This window comes from Hibiscus syriacus, unplaced genomic scaffold (assembly GCF_006381635.1).
Source record: "Hibiscus syriacus cultivar Baekdansim isolate YM2019G1 unplaced genomic scaffold, ASM638163v2 tig00110819_pilon, whole genome shotgun sequence".
NCBI classification, from domain to species: Eukaryota; Viridiplantae; Streptophyta; class Magnoliopsida; order Malvales; family Malvaceae; genus Hibiscus; species Hibiscus syriacus.
Window position 1 is genome coordinate 2,060,850 of NW_024062875.1, and position 17,180 is coordinate 2,078,029.

The window sequence follows — 17,180 nt, forward strand, 5'->3', positions numbered from 1 at the left end:
TTAGTTGGATTAATAAAACTAAATAAAAGAACCAAAAAGTAAAGCAGAGCTGCGGATTTTACTCGGGAAACCTGGCGTTGACAAAAGGATTACATGAAGTCAAATAATGAGGTGCCAGGTTTCAGTCAGGCCCTGCTTCATTTATTGATCCAACGGAGATAGTGGCCAGGCACAATTAAAGAGCGTTTTTATTGTGGGTGTTTGGCGCGTGGGATTAACTCCTTAAAATACGGTTTAATCTTTCTACTTCATGAAACTAAAAGTTCATTGGTATGTATTGATAAACATATAAATCTAAATTATTATGTTTTACATAAATTTTTATTTACTTTACAAGTGAGCAATGATAAATTCATAATTATACTTTTAATTAATAATTGAGCTTGTAAAGATAAATTGAATGTTATTATTAATAATAGTTCATGCCATAAAATATATTCGATATGTTTTGTCCATATCAAATTATTTGAGTAAATTATATATATATATATATATATATTAATTAATCTGAGATTAATATGAGATAAATACAACGTATATTTCTGGTGCTTAATTATGAATTATATAATAAACATATTTTTTTTTAAAAAAAGTAAAAACATATAATTCAATTTAGACATTATTATAAAAATTATTATATCGCTAAATATCAAATTAAATAGTAAAAAAGTTAGTATAGTAACAATTTTAACTGGCAATGAATGTTGGCACAAACTGTTGGGATTCAGAAATTTTAGCTTGTAAGGCTAAATTCGAATCCCACCATCATCACTCTTGGTGGGTAATCTGTAAAATCTTATGTAAATCCTAATTGAATCTTATGTATGCCCTAACCCTAAATTGATAAAGTCATCCCTTACTTAAAATTTTTTATGTATAAAAAAACAATTTTAACTTGTAAAATTTAGAGAAAATAACCTCAGTGACCGAAAATGCCTTATAATATACAATTTTAACCAATGACCAACAAAATCGCAATGCGAACTCTAATTTTTCAACTCAGTTTCCAAATTCGCAACGCGATTTTGCGATAGTCCAAGTTCGCGTTGCGATTTTCCAAATTTGTTGCGATTTTCCAAATTTACGGTAGTCCAAATTTGTTGCGATAGTCCAAGTTCACGTTGCGATAGTCGAAGTTCGCGTTGCGATTTTCCAAATTCGTTGCGATATTCGAAGTTCACGTTGCGATTTTCCAAATTCGTTGCGATAGTCCAAGTTCACGCTGCGATTTTCCAAACTCGCAACGACTGGTGATATTTCATTTGTTTCTTAAGAATTTTCTCTAAAAAGATAGTATCCGCGCGGACGTGTCGAAGACACGTATTATCACGACCACGAGACGGGACGGCGGCGGCAGCGGTGCGCGAGAGTCCCCCTTGTTCTCTTCCACTCAACAAGGAAGTGGGAAATTCAAGTCTTAAAATACCCATTCCCAATAGTATTTCTAATACTATGTGGGATTGAGCATTACCAACACTTGAGAATCTTTTACACTATAGCAATTATTGTTTCAAACTAAGATCTTACAAATGGCTTGTGAATCTTATACACTATCACAACACATTTTTTATTGTTTCAAACTCCACGTGAATTTTGAATAGTTAAAATGTAAACTTATTTTGGATTTTTCACTATCGAAACAACACGTTTTTCAAACTCTCGCAACACATTTTAACTATCGCAACACATTTTAACTATCACAACACATTTTTCAAAATCGCGTTGCGAATCTTACAATCGCGTTGCGAATTTGAAAACTGAGTTGAAAAATTAGAATTCGCGTTGTGATTTTGTTGGTCATTTTGATAAATAAAAAAATGATTAAAATCATATATTATAAGACATTTACGATTACTGAGGTTATTTTATCTAAAATTTATATACACATTTCTTTCCTTTGTTTATGCCGCGGAAAATCTTTAATGCAATACCTAAATTCACTTTCTATCTCTGCCCCATCACATCTCCTCCATTTACCAGAATTATATATAACTTACCACTAAAACTATCACTGTCAATGAAGAATTCAAAGCCTTAAACAAATATTTGTCAACTAGTCCAAAACCGTGAAATCCACGCTCTCAAAATCGAAACTCGATTAAGAACTGCAATGAACCTGCCTTAAACACCACTAATATTAAAGCTTAATTTTAGTTAGGGTTAAATTATTGCAAAACTTTTTAAAGCAAATTAAAATGGTTTCATATTTCATATATTTTATTTTTAAAATCCAGGATCAAATAAACTATTTCCTCCACTTTATGATAATTCTTTTATTTTACTTTATTAAAATTCAATTTATATAATCTATAGAAAGTAAAGAAATAATTTAATTGGACAACACTAACCTTTAAGCTATTATGTGTAAAAACTAAGTGTGGTATAATAAAAAAAATCAAATATTGAAATAGGGAAGAAAATTAATATAATTAGAAGTTAGAAGTGGTATACCTTTGTTACTCAACGCCCCACCAGTGGCTCACCCAAAACATTAAAGGTAAATAAATAATGAACGCATAAAACATTACTAAAATGGAACCCAAATAAGTGTTTTTCTTCTCTCCTTCTCTTCCCAAAAGTCAACGCCCTTTTCTTCTTCTTCTCCCGCCTTGTCTCTCATTTTTCTTTCTCATTTCCCTGAAAATTTAAGAGCAAATAGTAGAGAGAGAAGGGAAGAAAATAAATATTTCAATCTTTTGTGGGTTATGGGTAACGGTTCCTGCAAATTGAGCGTCTGTTTCACGGGCGGCGGTGGATATGCCGGGGAAGAAGCTCGTCGTAGAAAGGAAGTTTCCATGTTACTATCCGATCCCCTCGACGAAGGTCTTGGTCACTCCTTCTGCTACCTTAGACCCGACCCAACTCGACTCTCTTCCTCCAAGGTCCATTCCGAAGAATCATCCACGACCTTCCGTACGATCTCCGGTGCCTCTGTCAGCGCCAACACGTACACGCCACTTTCGACGGCGCTGGTGGATCCGTACGTCAGCTACAGCAACGGATGTTTGGATAGGGCGGCAGCTTTCGAGAGCACGACGTCGTTTTCCTCGATCCCGCTTCAGCCGATTCCGAAGACCTTGATAAACTCTTCGGGTCCGATGTCGGGTAGCTTCGTTCCGGGTTCGGGTCCTTTGGAAAGAGGGTTTATGTCCGGTCCGATCGAGAGGGGGTTCCTGTCGGGTCCTCTTGATAATATTAATAACAATTATAGTCGCGGGTTGTTTTCGGGTCCACTGGAAAAAGGTTTTTCCGATCAGTTTCAAAGAAGCTTTTCTCATGGAGCTTTTGCTTTTAAACCCAGATCGATCAAAGGGTCTTTAATTCGGGTCCTCCAAAGAGCAATCTCGAAAACCGTTTCCCGCGGCCAAAATTCCATCGTAGCTCCGATTAAAGGTGTGGTTTCAGTTAAAGAACCCGAATGGGTAGTCGGGTCCGAAAAGAATCCGATTCATCATCACAACGAGAATTTGACGGTCAGTAGCTTGAATCTGAGCAGTGAGTGCAGTTTAGACGATGACGAGTCATCGGAAAGTCAAAATCTTCACTGGGCACAAGGGAAAGCCGGCGAGGATCGGGTGCACGTCGTCGTTTCGGAGGAACACGAATGGGTTTTCGTTGGAATTTATGATGGATTCAACGGCCCCGATGCTCCAGATTATTTGTTATCAAATCTATACTCCAATGTTCATAATGAACTCAAGGGTTTATTGTGGGATGATGGGTTCGAACAAGCCCCTGCAACTTCCCCTGAAGACGAAAAACAGAGCAGGGAATCGGATTCAGAATCAGCTAGGGATTGTTCATATGATGCATGTTCAAGATGTTTAGAGCAAGAGAATTATCCCGGAAAGATAGAAGATGTCTATAGGAATTCGGGTTCGAAAGCTCGAAAAGGAAGGAATTCCAAGGCCAAGTATAAAGGCGCGGCATCAAGGTGGGAAGAGAATCAGAGGAGATGGAAGTGTGAATGGGATAGGGAAAGATTAGAACTTGATAGGAAATTAAAGGAACAGCTGAGTCGAAATAAGTCGGGTGGTTCGAGATCGATGAACATAAACCATGATGGTGTTTTGAATGCTTTGTCTCATGCTTTGAAGAAAACAGAGGAGTCTTATTTGGATATAGCTGATAAGATGTTGATGGAGAACCCAGAGTTGGCTTTGATGGGTTCTTGTGTGCTTGTTATGTTGATGAAAGGTGAGGATGTTTATGTGATGAATGTTGGGGATAGTAGGGCGGTTTTGGCTAAAAAAACCGAGCCCGATTATCGGTTGGGAAAGGTTCGGCAAGATTTGGAAAGGATCAATGAAGAAACATTGCATGATCTTGAAGGTTTTGATGGAGATAGATCAAATGTAATCCCTGATTTAACTGCTTTTCAGCTTAGTGTGGATCACAGTACCAATGTTGAAGAGGTAAAAAAATTCATACACATCTTTTTCGTACAAAAAATAGATGATTTTGATACTCTTTTTCACCCTTGATGGCTTGAGCTACATTGCTTATTCATTGCAGGAAGTTGAAAGAATATTAAACGAACATCTCGATGATGCTTATACGTTGACGAATGACCGAGTTAAAGGTTCTTTGAAGGTCACTCGAGCTTTCGGGGCTGGTTTTCTCAAACAGGTAACTTTTTGTTCTACTTTTCAGATCAAAACGAACATTTTTGTTAAACTTTGAGCCTTCTTTTTAAGCAATATTGTCCAAAATTAACATAGTTAAAGTTGGTTCTTGGAGCATCATGTTGAGATCAGCAACCACATGTGAAACTTTAGTATTTGTTACAATCATGGTTCAAAAACGGGACACATCAGAAACTAAAAAAGAGCAGTTGTTGTGGTACTAAGAACCATTGTCACAAATTGGTCAAGTTAAAGCTATCTGTCCAAAGAATATGGCTTTTCGAAAAAGAAGAGCCGAATGATATTCTGCAAATGGGTGAATTGCATGCACAGAAATAGATCTTTTCTATCCCTTTTCTTGTAAAATCGACCAGGGTCGTTTTTGTTTTGCCTTATAGAGAGGGGTCCTTTATTCTGTTGAAATCAACCGTTTCCATTTTCAAGGGATGTGCTCTTAGAAGCATTCCCTTTCTGCAATGTAGTGGACCATGGGAACATAGAGCAAAGGCTTGCTTTGTATGTAGCTGTTTTCCTTTTGAACTTTTGTTGGATTATATTCGAAAGTTTCCGAATCAATTCTATGTCTAACGACCCTCGTTTCGGATTTAACTCTTCCAGCCTAAATGGAATGATGCGTTGCTAGAGATGTTCAGAATAGATTACAAAGGAACCTCTCCATACATCACTTGTGTTCCATCACTCCACCACCACAAATTAGGTCCCAAAGACAGATTTTTAATATTATCTTCCGACGGTCTCTATCAATACTTAACAAACGAGGAAGCCGTATCGGAGGTTGAACTTTTCATCACAATGCAACCAGAAGGAGATCCTGCTCAACATCTCGTTGAGGAAGTGCTGTTCCGAGCAGCAAAGAAAGCAGGTACCATCCAAATACCAGTCTCATTTATACATTATACCAAAGTAAATAATAATAATAATAATACTCAAATCCAGCATAACTGGTGTTGCTTATTGCAGGCATGGACTTCCATGAGTTACTCGAAATACCGCAAGGGGATAGACGGCGGTACCATGACGATGTTTCCATTATAGTTATTTCTTTAGAGGGAAGGATATGGAGATCTTGTGGCTAAGCAGAGAAAAAAACAGGTAGAAGATACAGAGATATCTGCTAAAAGAAGTCGAAATTTCCCCCCTTTTTTTTCATTTTTTCCGGTGACCATTGTAACATACTAGCTATTAAGCTCCTCCAAGACCCTGAGGAACTAGCTGTGTAAAGGTGTAAAAGCTGGTTCATGTTGATTATACAAACTGTCATAAGAAATGTAATTTTTCTACTAATAAATGACGGATCCTTTTGAGCATCTGAAAATTATTCGGTTCATTTCTTCAAGTAATCAAAGATGGTAGATTATGAACATTTTCAAATCAAAGGGTGCTGCTGATCATCATTACTTTGGTTTTCAGAAGTCAGCAGTAAATATAGAGAATTAAATGAAATTTAAATTTATTTCAAGCAGGTGTGTTTGGTTTTCCCTTTTGCTGCTCATTTATTGATGGGGAGAAGTTCTTGTGAAAGTCATGAATGCCCACCCACCCACAGCGAAACGCAGCCCCTGTTATAATTAATTTAAAACCCTTTTTTTTTCCTGCAGAGCAGAAAAGGGAGAAGAAGAAGAATAGGAAACCCTCTCCATTAAGCAAAGTGGTGTGAGATTTTTTATGTGGATGGGTGAGTCCACGTAGCCCAGGGATGAGGTGTGTGTATTACAGTTACAGGACCCTACTTCACTCTAACTTTTGGACCCATAATTTCTCATAACTGCTAACAACTTTGGAATTGAAGAGTAGTTGGAGGGATGCAAATGCAATGCTTCATCAGCCATTAAAGTTTCTAAACTAGAACCGTCTCGATGCTAAAAATAGAATGTTAATTCTTTCTAAAGTTCACAAATTTAAACAAGTACGTTTACACATATACTATCTTGTGATCATATCATAATGATGAAAATGAAAAATTCTAAATCAAAGATTTTCACTACAGTCCTTTACCCTTTGGTGTGCAAGAACTGCAGTTGCGCACATGTTAAAATTATTATATATGATATTGATTTCGATGTATATTTATCTAAAATATATATATTTTTATTTAGATTCTTTTAAATATTGAACTTTCAAGTTTGAATAAATTGTCCAATCTTTAGATATCACCTATTATGTAAAGGGTTGTAGACATTTTATCATTTATGTAATACACGTCAGTTGTGATACCATTGTAAAAGTTTGATAATTTTTATATCCGATTTGTGATATTAAACTAATTACTATGTTAGAAAATAATAAAAAGGTTGTGTGCCAATTGGTTAATGTAAATAGAAAAATCTGACACTTAGACAATAGTAAGCGTTAAGCCTTTGATTACTTGTAGTTTCACGTATAGATGGCATATCATCTAGTTTATAACGCTTTCAAACTTTGAATTTAGTGGGAAAAAAGAATGATAAATTGTCTGGACTTCAATTGTGACGAGACGGACGGATAATTTATTATATTTTATATCGTTTTAATACTTGATGAAAAAGATAGATCTGAAACTACTAATATACCATCAGACTAAATCTAATGAAAGTTGATAAATTGAACTACTTTGTTTTACAATTTAACGTATAAAAAATGTTTTGAGTGTTTATTTTATGATGTTTAGAAGTTTTGTACTTTAGTCGTGATGATTCCACTGGTTAAATGAATAGTTTTTACAAAGATAACTTATTATAAACTATAACCAAAATCAAAAGTGACATCCAACCTCTGTATGAACTTATTGTACAAATGTGCTTAAACTTCATCTCGTAATCTTGTGTTGAGCCCCTGAAAATCCTAAATCTCATTTGTTTTCTCTTAAAATAAGACGGGGACACATATTATCATATAGTTTGAGATAAAATTTATTAAATTAAATAATAAAAAATTCTTTAAACGGATGATGACACATGTTATCATTAGATTGGAGGATTATTATTTTAAATTAAAATTAAGATAAAATTGATAGAATAAGTTAATAGAATATGTAGGTAATGAGTAATGAGAATCAAGTGTATAATTATTTCAATTTTTTAACTACCATATCAACTCCTCTGTTAACTATTAACAACGAGTGGGTTGATTGACAATAGTTAAATAATTAAGTAGTATGATTGATAAAATTAAAAGATGGATGATCAAAATGAAAAGGAACAATAGTTAAGTAATCATGGGTATAGTTTACCCAAAAACAAATCTACCATTATCTCCGCCATCTTTAGTAGTCCTACATAATTTTGACAAAAATGACCATAAAAAAGAGAAATGGAATAAAAGAAAATAGGAGAAAACAATTATAAGAAACAATAATGGTTTAATCTTAGGAGCCTGAATATGTTGAGCAAAAAAAAAAACCCAACACATTGATTACTATTAGGCTTTTTGAATTCTGAAGAATTAGAAGCATTTCTTGTGCACAATAGATGGGCCAGATTCATCATACTCCGCCTTAGCAATCCACATCTGCATTGCAATTCACATTCAGTAAATGCCGCTTGTATGAACTACGAAGGAAGGAGTTTAGCTTGTTAACCTTTTATATAATTAAATTAAGTCAAATTTGAGTTCAGTTGATTAAGCCGATGTTTCAATTGATTAATTCAATAATACCTGCTGGAAAGTACTGAGCGATGCCAAGATGGAGCCTCCAATCCAGACACTGTATTTCCTTTCAGGTGGAGCTACCACCTTAATCTTCATGCTGCTTGGGGCCAAGGCCGTGATTTCCTTGCTCATTCTGTCAACAATTCCCGGGAACATGGTCGTTCCACCACTGAGAACAATGTTTCCATACATATCCTTCCTGATCTCCACATCACACTTCATGATAGAATTATATGTCGTTTCGTGAATGCCAGCAGCTTCCATCCCTATCATGGACGGTTGGAAAAGGACTTCGGGGTGACGGAAACGCTCTGCACCAATTGTGATCACCTGCCCATCAGGCAACTCATAGCTCTTCTCAATGGAAGAACTAGTTTTGGAAGTTTCCAGCTCTTGGTCGAAATCAAGTGCAATATATGCAAGCTTCTCTTTCAGATCCCTCACAATTTCACGCTCTGCCGTTGTGGTAAATGAATAACCACGCTCGGTCAAAATCTTCATAAGGGCATCCGTAAGGTCACGTCCTGCAAGGTCAAGTCGGAGGATGGCGTGTGGGAGGGCATATCCTTCATAAATGGGGACAGTATGACTCACACCATCTCCAGAGTCCAGAATAATACCTACATAAAGTATGTTCAGAATGTCAAGAATGTCCCGAACAAAATGCAAATTTGACATCGAGCATAGTCAATGGCTTACCAGTTGTTCGACCACTTGCATAGAGTGAGAGAACAGCCTGGATAGCGACATACATAGCAGGAATATTGAAGGTCTCAAACATGATTTGGGTCATCTTCTCACGGTTGGCTTTCGGGTTGAGAGGTGCCTCAGTGAGAAGAACAGGATGTTCTTCCGGAGCCACACGGAGTTCATTGTAAAAGGTATGATGCCAAATCTTTTCCATATCATCCCAGTTGTTAGCAATACCGTGTTCAATTGGATATTTAAGAGTGAGAATACCACGCTTGGACTGAACCTCATCCCCAACATATGCATCTTTCTGACCCATCCCAACCATCACACCAGTGTGACGTGGACGACCCACAATACTAGGGAACACAGCCCTTGGTGCATCATCACCAGCAAAACCAGCCTAAAGAGATTAAAATGCATCACTAGGGAAAGATACTAGATAAATCTAAACACAAAAGATTAGAACCAAAGTTGGATATAAATACCTTTCCAACATGGATATAGTTAGACCTTTCTATGTTTTCCCACCTATTTTATTTTCAAAAGAAAAATGTTTCCCATCTATTTGTAGGATTTTAGAGATCATATCTTTATTTCAATTTGTTGGGCATGAGTTTCAAATACTGTCTCACTTCAAGAAAAGTAAAGAATACTAGAAATATAGCTTAAAACACAGTACAATTCATTGAAGTACCAAAGACGCTGAATCCTACATTTATACCTTAACCATTCCAGTTCCATTATCGCATACAAGTGGTTGGATATCTTCACCCTCAGCCAATATCAAATAAATTTCATTCGAACTCTCGTCACATATATAATATTATTCCGATTGTCATAATTTTTAAAATAATAATACAAAAAATACCCCTTACAATAAATCTAATTTAGAAATAAAATCCTTATAAAATATTAAAATACAAATAATAATACAAAACGGAGGAGAATAAATAAGATACAAAATTACCCCTTACAATAATTGTAATTTTTATTTCTAACCCGTAAAATCTATTCTCGTCTCCTTTCAATTAAGTACGAATTGGGGCCGGGTAATCCGTGCTAAAATGACTGAACCCAACTACCCAAGCAATGGAAGAGGTGTACTTGGGCTTTGGACTCCCCCAGCAAATGGAAGTTAAATTAAAGCTCAAGACCGCTTTTATTGATCCCAGTGACCGTCCTCCTCGAAACTACAAGATTCCAAAATCACTGAACCCAAGTTTCTTTTAGTCCCCCGATATATATCACTATATTTATGGGCCGGCTTAGATTGTCGTTATTCATTTCTTAAATAAGAGATTTTTTTTTTGATTTTATTGTGTTTATAGTGGTTAAAAAGAATATTCTTTTTTTAAAGTCTTTAATTCGAGTAGTTGTGTCTATAAAGTGTATATGTATTGTTAATGGTTAAGAAATATTATAAACATATACTACTTATACTCACCTCATACTAAAATGTTTTATTAGTTTATGTTCGTTTCTATCAGCTTGGTTTAATATGTATGTATGTCAATATTCACTATTAATTGATTTTTTTAAAATTTATTAATATTTTATATGTTTAAAAATTAAATTAAATTAAATTAAAAATAAAAATATTTATATACATGAATGATTAAATTTAGAAAATATTCTTTTATTATCTCATACCAAATCTATTGAGTTAACCAAAAGTCAAACTTATTATTATAACCTTATAAATCATTAATTGTTATTTTATTGATTGGTTTTTTATAGTTTCTCAACTAGAATATCAATTGAATTAGATATTTTAGAAATATACATTATACATAGAAAAGAAATATTTTAATGAATAAAATATACATTTAGAAATAAAAAAGAAATACTTTAAAACACCGACTAAAGAAGTTGTGTCAAATATTTTTAATCCAATAAAAAGAAGTCAACAAATTGGATATGGGTAACACATAATTTTTTCATGACTTGGTGCTATTATAATGAAACAAAACCCTACCAAGGCCTATCCTAAGGATGTTGGAGAAACTTCAAGAAACATGAAATAAATGAATGGCGGGAAAAAAGAAGAAGAATCAATTGATTAAGAAAGAGTGTGGGGATGAAGATGGGGACATTATGATCCAAGATGGGAAGCAAAATCATTAAGCATGACTTTGTGTATGTGATGCTGTAATTATATATTTGCCATGACACCCACAGTACTCTGAGTGTCTTTGTTTTAACTTTTATTTATATATATACATAGTATATTTAAACTCATTAAATGATTTTAATGATCATAAAAAACATTATTTTTTTAGAAAATTCCGAATTTAAATAGTTGCATCTGCGGTATATATGTACATTATTAATGACTAAAAAGATTCTGAACATATATTACTTTGTAATCGCTCTATATTGTTTAAAAAAATATATATGGCCACACTAACGTCCTCAGATGCTGTTGTAGTTATTTGAACTTCAATTAGATGATAATTTAGATGATGCTAAAGATAAACACCTAAATTATAATGATAGTAATTTTATGGAGAGCCTTGCAAACCTCGACGGTATTAGAAAAAGAATAAATTGCGATGGTGCTAAAACGAGATATATTTCTCTGCCGAAAACAAAAGGATAATGTCATTCACAAAAATCAAAGTAAAAAAAAAAAAAAGGGAGAAAGTGTAAATAAAGCACGTTCCTATCTTTGTGTGATGCGGTGAAATCCAAGCAATCCAATTGGGTCCCCTACCCGTCAACGCTTTCACTTCAATATTTTTTTTTGTATTTCATACTGCTACTATTTTTTTCACTTCTTCCTTCATATATGTCATTTATCAAGACAAACGTTTACTTTACATCCATAATACAAATAGTAGGTCTATAAATATTTTTGAAGGTGAATATTTATAAATTAATTATATGAATTTTTTAATAGAGTAGACAAATAAAATTATAAGGTGAACACAATAAAAAAATTCAATATTTAAAGAAATTTTGAATTTTAAGTGCACATACTGACTTAAGAGTGCATTTTCCGCTGCATAAATTTTAAAATTGATAAAAAATTAGAAAAATTAAATAAAATAATAAACCTTTAACATGTGAAAAATATGACATTTAGAATTCGTCTGTAAGATCTGAAGTAGATCTATATTTATAATTCTCTACATTGATATATTATATAAGAAAAGTTATAATATATACTTATGCTTAAAAAAAGTTAAAATATATAGCTTAATTATATGAAAATCTATATGAAATTAGTATTTGAGACAAGTATGGTTTAATTTGATTGAAAACGTTAGAAAGGAAAATGGTATGGAATGAATTGAATGGGAAGGAAAGCACGCATGCATGCTCGTCACAGCGGCGCAGTCTCCTCCATATCCACCGCATTTTCGGAATCCAAAGCCTAAGCAAAAAAGCATAGCCAGGGCTTGAAAAATGGGCAGCGGTGCAAGGGACCCATGTGGAAACATGCAACCAAGGCATATTTGTATATGCAAACATAGATGGTGGATAAAGCCTTCCCTTGAATTATTATATATTAGAGCATATGATGGGATCTGTGGTTTCTGTTTCCTGGGAATCATTGCACGTTATTCATTTTCTTTTTCTCTTGTTACTTTTAAGAGATTATGTTTAATTCGGTTATGGATTTAGAAATTAAAAATTGAGGTCTAAATTTTTATACCCTGTTCTAAAAAATTTAGCAATGCAATTTTTTTTATTTTCTTCTATTTTCATTAATAAATTAAACTAAATTTAATATTCTTCTCAAAATAATAGATGTGCAATGACTCCCCTAAAATATACATTCTCCCTTGATTTTACCATGCTAATTTACAGCATAAATTTATATTATATATTTATATATATTATATATATAATATATTATATATCTATATATATAATTTATACATCTTTTGAACTTCCCCTTTTCACATATCATAAATTTCAAAAAATTTCTTTTCAGTTTCAAAAGAATATTTTTGAATATGAAGTTTTCAAATTCTTACATCTTTCGAATTATGACTTCTAACATGTCTCACTTGATTTGTTAAGATCAATCAATAACCGTCCACATCAATCAAGTTTGCCTATCCTATCAACCTATAAATATTCATTATAGACCAATGACTGACAATAACAATATGAGTCACCGTAAAATCTTACCGTAAAAAATGAGAGAGGATGTTGGCAGTTAAGACCATGATTTCTGTCTTTTTTTCTTCTCGAAAAACATAGAATCCTAACGCAACTAACAATCATCCTTCTATTGATTAATATTCTCCGTCCATATCAGAAAAGATGAATTATTTATAATCTTAATAAATCATTTATTATATATATATAATTTTATTACGGCTTCAATTATGATATTCAGAAAACAAACAGATGAGGCCATTGTGAAAACAAAGCAAATTCAAAGGCAATGATATTGCTGGAGAAAATAAAATTTTCAGGTCTCCGGGACAATGATTTACAACCCAATGCTCCTTGCGGCCTCTTCCTAATGTCAAAGAGAGTGGAAGCTCGACATGGCCTACACCATACACCCGACAATGTCTCCTCCTTGCTCCCAATGCAAGCGACCCCATGAACTTCGTTTTCCCTCTTTCAAAACCACATAAAATTTACAACACCAAAACATGCAAGTTTTTTTTCTCTTCTTTTTCCATTTTACTTTTCTTAGAAAACAAACAAGCAATGATGAGGAATCATGGGAAAATCTCGCGAGATGGATAAAATCATGAAATGAGAGTTGTAAACCACGTGATTTGATGCATCAAAGTTCGTAGACATGAGGGAAAAGGAGTTGCTTAAACGAGATTTTATATAGTTAGTTTAATGGGGATGACGGTTTTCGTAAGGGTGAAAGAGAGTGAAAAAAGACTTCACTCTATCAATAACAAAAGGGTCAAATTATGGTGTTTGGTCCCTCTAATATTCTCAAATTTTGGATTTGGTCCCTTCACTGTAATTTGACATAGTTTGGTCTTTTAATTTTAGAGTAAAATATATAAACTAAACGCTGAATTAAGCATAATAAAGGGACCAAAACCAAACTTTGACCAAAATAGAATGAAGTGTTGAGCTACAGAAAGAGGCCTTTTATGAGTGAGTGAAAGCTAGAAAGATTTGTGGGATTTTGTTTATATATGATACATTGGATCCTACGCCAAAGTGGGTTCTCAAAGCCTCTCTCTCTTTATCTTTCCATCTTTCTCTTATCAGAAACCAAACATGTTTGAGAACTAAAATCCAAAGAAAAACTGAGAAAAGTCGGTGAACAATCAAGGAAGATGGTGATGTGATGAATGAAAAAAAACCCTTTGGCATTTTCGTTTCCCTATATCAGTATCAGGCTTCTTTCTTGTTTTTCTAGGCTTTTCATGGCTCAGCGTTCATGCTGGTACTCGTTGTCTTTTTCTTGGTCTGTTTTGCAGTTTGCAGTAGCTGATCGTCTCTCATGTTTTATCCTTTGTCCTTCACATCCTAGGTCTGTTTAAGACTTTGTGTCAGTTAACATTAACATTTGTCTGCAATTCCGAGATGTTTAAAGATGTAAGCAGTAGCACCATGGAACTCAGTTTCTTGGTTAGGCCTCCTCTAGAATTCCCAGAAGATGAGTGTCAAACTGCACCTAATTTTCAAGATGTTATTGAAGATGACGGGTCTCATCAACAACAAAAACAAGAGTTGGTTCTAAAAGAAGATGGAGAAAGAAGCAAGTTAAACTCGCCATCTTCAGGAGAATTCAACGTTGCTGGTGATGAAAACGATGATGGGTTCAAGACTTCAACGTCTTTGGATCATAGGATTCCAGCCATTCTCAAGTGCCCACCTGCACCAAGAAAACCAAAATCTCTCCCAATTATATCGCCAAAACGGAAAGCCTTTCGCCGGAGAATTCTACTCGATTTGACGAAAGAGATGGAGTCTTTATTCCCTCCAGCTCTTCTTGCAGATCTAGGGAACAAGATTAAGAAAGTCAGACAAGGAAGTGACTTCAAATGATATGATATATATATACATATATATTATGTATTCATGTGAAGAATTCTCATTATGTTTTGTTTTTTGGTTTTCATTATCTAAGATAAATACTACTATTTCTCCCGAATGCTATATGAATTCAGCTTCATTTATGTTTTATTTCTGTCAGATCTAAAACCAAATAAGAATTTGCCAGAAAAGATCAAAGAACTTGAATGTAATGAATAATGAGCATTGGGTTCTTTCTTTTTCTGGGTGCACTCAACCAGCCAAGAGAAAAACAAGTTTTTGAATGAGAAGAAGAAATGGATTAGCATTGACTTTGTAATTTGTCATAAGAAAATGGGATTGACTTTCCCTAGGGAAGCAAACATTCATTTTCAGATACTGCCTTGGTTTTACCAGAGGTGAGAAAACCCAAGTGGGATATTCCCCCACAGTGATAGAAATTATCATGACAGTAAATAGTAGAGACCAGAAAAAGATGCTGTTATAAATTCAATCCACCTTTTGCCCCCCCCCCAATCTGGACCTTTGCCAAGTACCCCCCACCCCCACTCTTGCTTTTTCCAAAATATACATATTAATTGCAGGCTTTAGATTTCATATAGCTCATATGTGGCAGATTCTATTCAGCACCCATTCTAATGGGATGGATGTTTTTATTTAAATACTGTTATTTTTCTTTTCTATTCTTGTATAATTGTTTTTAAATGTGTTTTTTCGCTAATATTTAATGATCTTGATATTAATGAGAGATGAAGTTTACATAATTTTTTAAATTAAGTTTTATTTTTTAATAATATGGTATAATATATATACCATTATATCCATCTTTATTCATAAATGAAAAAATATAGAATATTTAAATATATTTAATTTTATATCTTTATGTATATTGTACTAACAACAATGTTAATCAAACTAAACTTAGACCACCTACTCTTAAACTTTTTTTAAAAAATTGAAGATATTGGAAACAGTAAAGGACTACATCAAACTTGTGAGAAAGGTGCCATTGATGACCAGAAGACGAAGGAAAGTAATTGACAGTGAATGAAGATGAGAAGCTGTGAAAGAGGCGACTATGTTTACTAAATGTGAAGAAATGAATTACAAAATGCTTGAGTCTTTAACCTATTACAACAGTACATATATAGCACCACTAAACCAATTTAACAACTTGATCTAACAAACTAACCAACCTTTAACAAACTCAGTTAATCTTGACTAAACCAATACCAACTAATTACATTATATTATATTTTATTTCTAACATTCTTCCTACTTCGTCTTCTTGATCTTCTTGGGAAAAAAAATTAGCATGACATCCAAAAGAAAATAGTGTCTTCTTCTTATTTTTCCTTCATTCACCTTGCTTTTTCACCCTTTTTGAAATTCACCTTGTGATTTGAGAGTTGATCGAACAATGTTGCAAGCTAGTGAGTTATAACTGTGAGCTATATACATTGAACAATTTTTTTCTCGTTGAAAGAAGTTTTCTTCAGCTTTTCTTTTCTTTTCTTCAAGAGTTTTTTTCCCTCTTGTTGTTCATCTTTATTGTCATTCTTCTTCACTTATTCGGACAATCTTTTTGTTGGAAGCAAGAGAGCTCTTTAATCTCTCTTAAGGAGAACAAGGTTGTTAAACTCTTTACTCTCCCCAGATATTTTCTACTATGAACACTTGACTATTAAGCTTCAAGTTCCAACTACCTTGGAGAAGAACCAACATATAATGAAGAATACAAATTGTCAACAATTGAGCGAGCTATGCAATGCCATAGCATCTATTTCCAACATTTAACAACAGTTTACAACCTACTCATATAACAACATTGTTATCCTCTCTAATTATTTCGTCTCTTCAAAAAACCTTGATATTCGAACATCGAGGTGCAGGGAAAGAGATAAAAGTGACGACAGTTTCGGAACAGTTGATTTGGGAGGTAGTGAAGAAGAACAATTGTTTCTTGGTGAAGCAATTTAGAAGAAGAACTACTGGAGTTCGATTCAGCAAAGAGCCCAACAATCTCTACAATCTCAACTCATACAAACACTCTGGGTTGGCAAACAAGAAAACTGCCACCATTCAACCCGGGGGCAAGGACCAGTCTGTGCTGTTAGCAACGACTAAGACTAAGAAGGAGAAACAAGCCACTAACGATGAGTGAACTAAAATTCCATAGAATTTTCCAGAAAATGAAGATCAACCAACAAAACCAGTGCCAAGAACAACCCAAAACTATCA

General features: G+C 34.0%; 2 protein-coding genes across 2 annotated transcripts; one reads left to right on the forward strand and one right to left on the reverse strand.

The window, feature by feature from the left end:
• Positions 1-2,598: 2,598 nt before the first annotated feature.
• On the forward strand, positions 2,599-5,950 carry LOC120142206 (probable protein phosphatase 2C 4). The gene is made up of 4 exons (XM_039156953.1): positions 2,599-4,415; positions 4,516-4,629; positions 5,244-5,508; positions 5,607-5,950. Exons 1-4 carry the CDS (start codon positions 2,706-2,708, stop codon positions 5,720-5,722), a joined length of 2,205 nt encoding a protein of 734 aa, XP_039012884.1. The 5' UTR covers positions 2,599-2,705; the 3' UTR covers positions 5,723-5,950.
• Positions 5,951-7,975: 2,025 nt separating this feature from the next.
• LOC120142053 (actin-like) lies at positions 7,976-9,744 on the reverse strand. Its single transcript, XM_039156811.1, has 4 exons — positions 9,688-9,744; positions 8,973-9,366; positions 8,280-8,893; positions 7,976-8,132 (listed from the first exon to the last, which is right to left on the reverse strand). The coding sequence occupies exons 1-4, from the start codon at positions 9,694-9,696 to the stop codon at positions 8,067-8,069; spliced, it is 1,083 nt and encodes a 360-aa protein (XP_039012742.1). The 5' UTR covers positions 9,697-9,744; the 3' UTR covers positions 7,976-8,066.
• Positions 9,745-17,180: the final 7,436 nt, after the last annotated feature.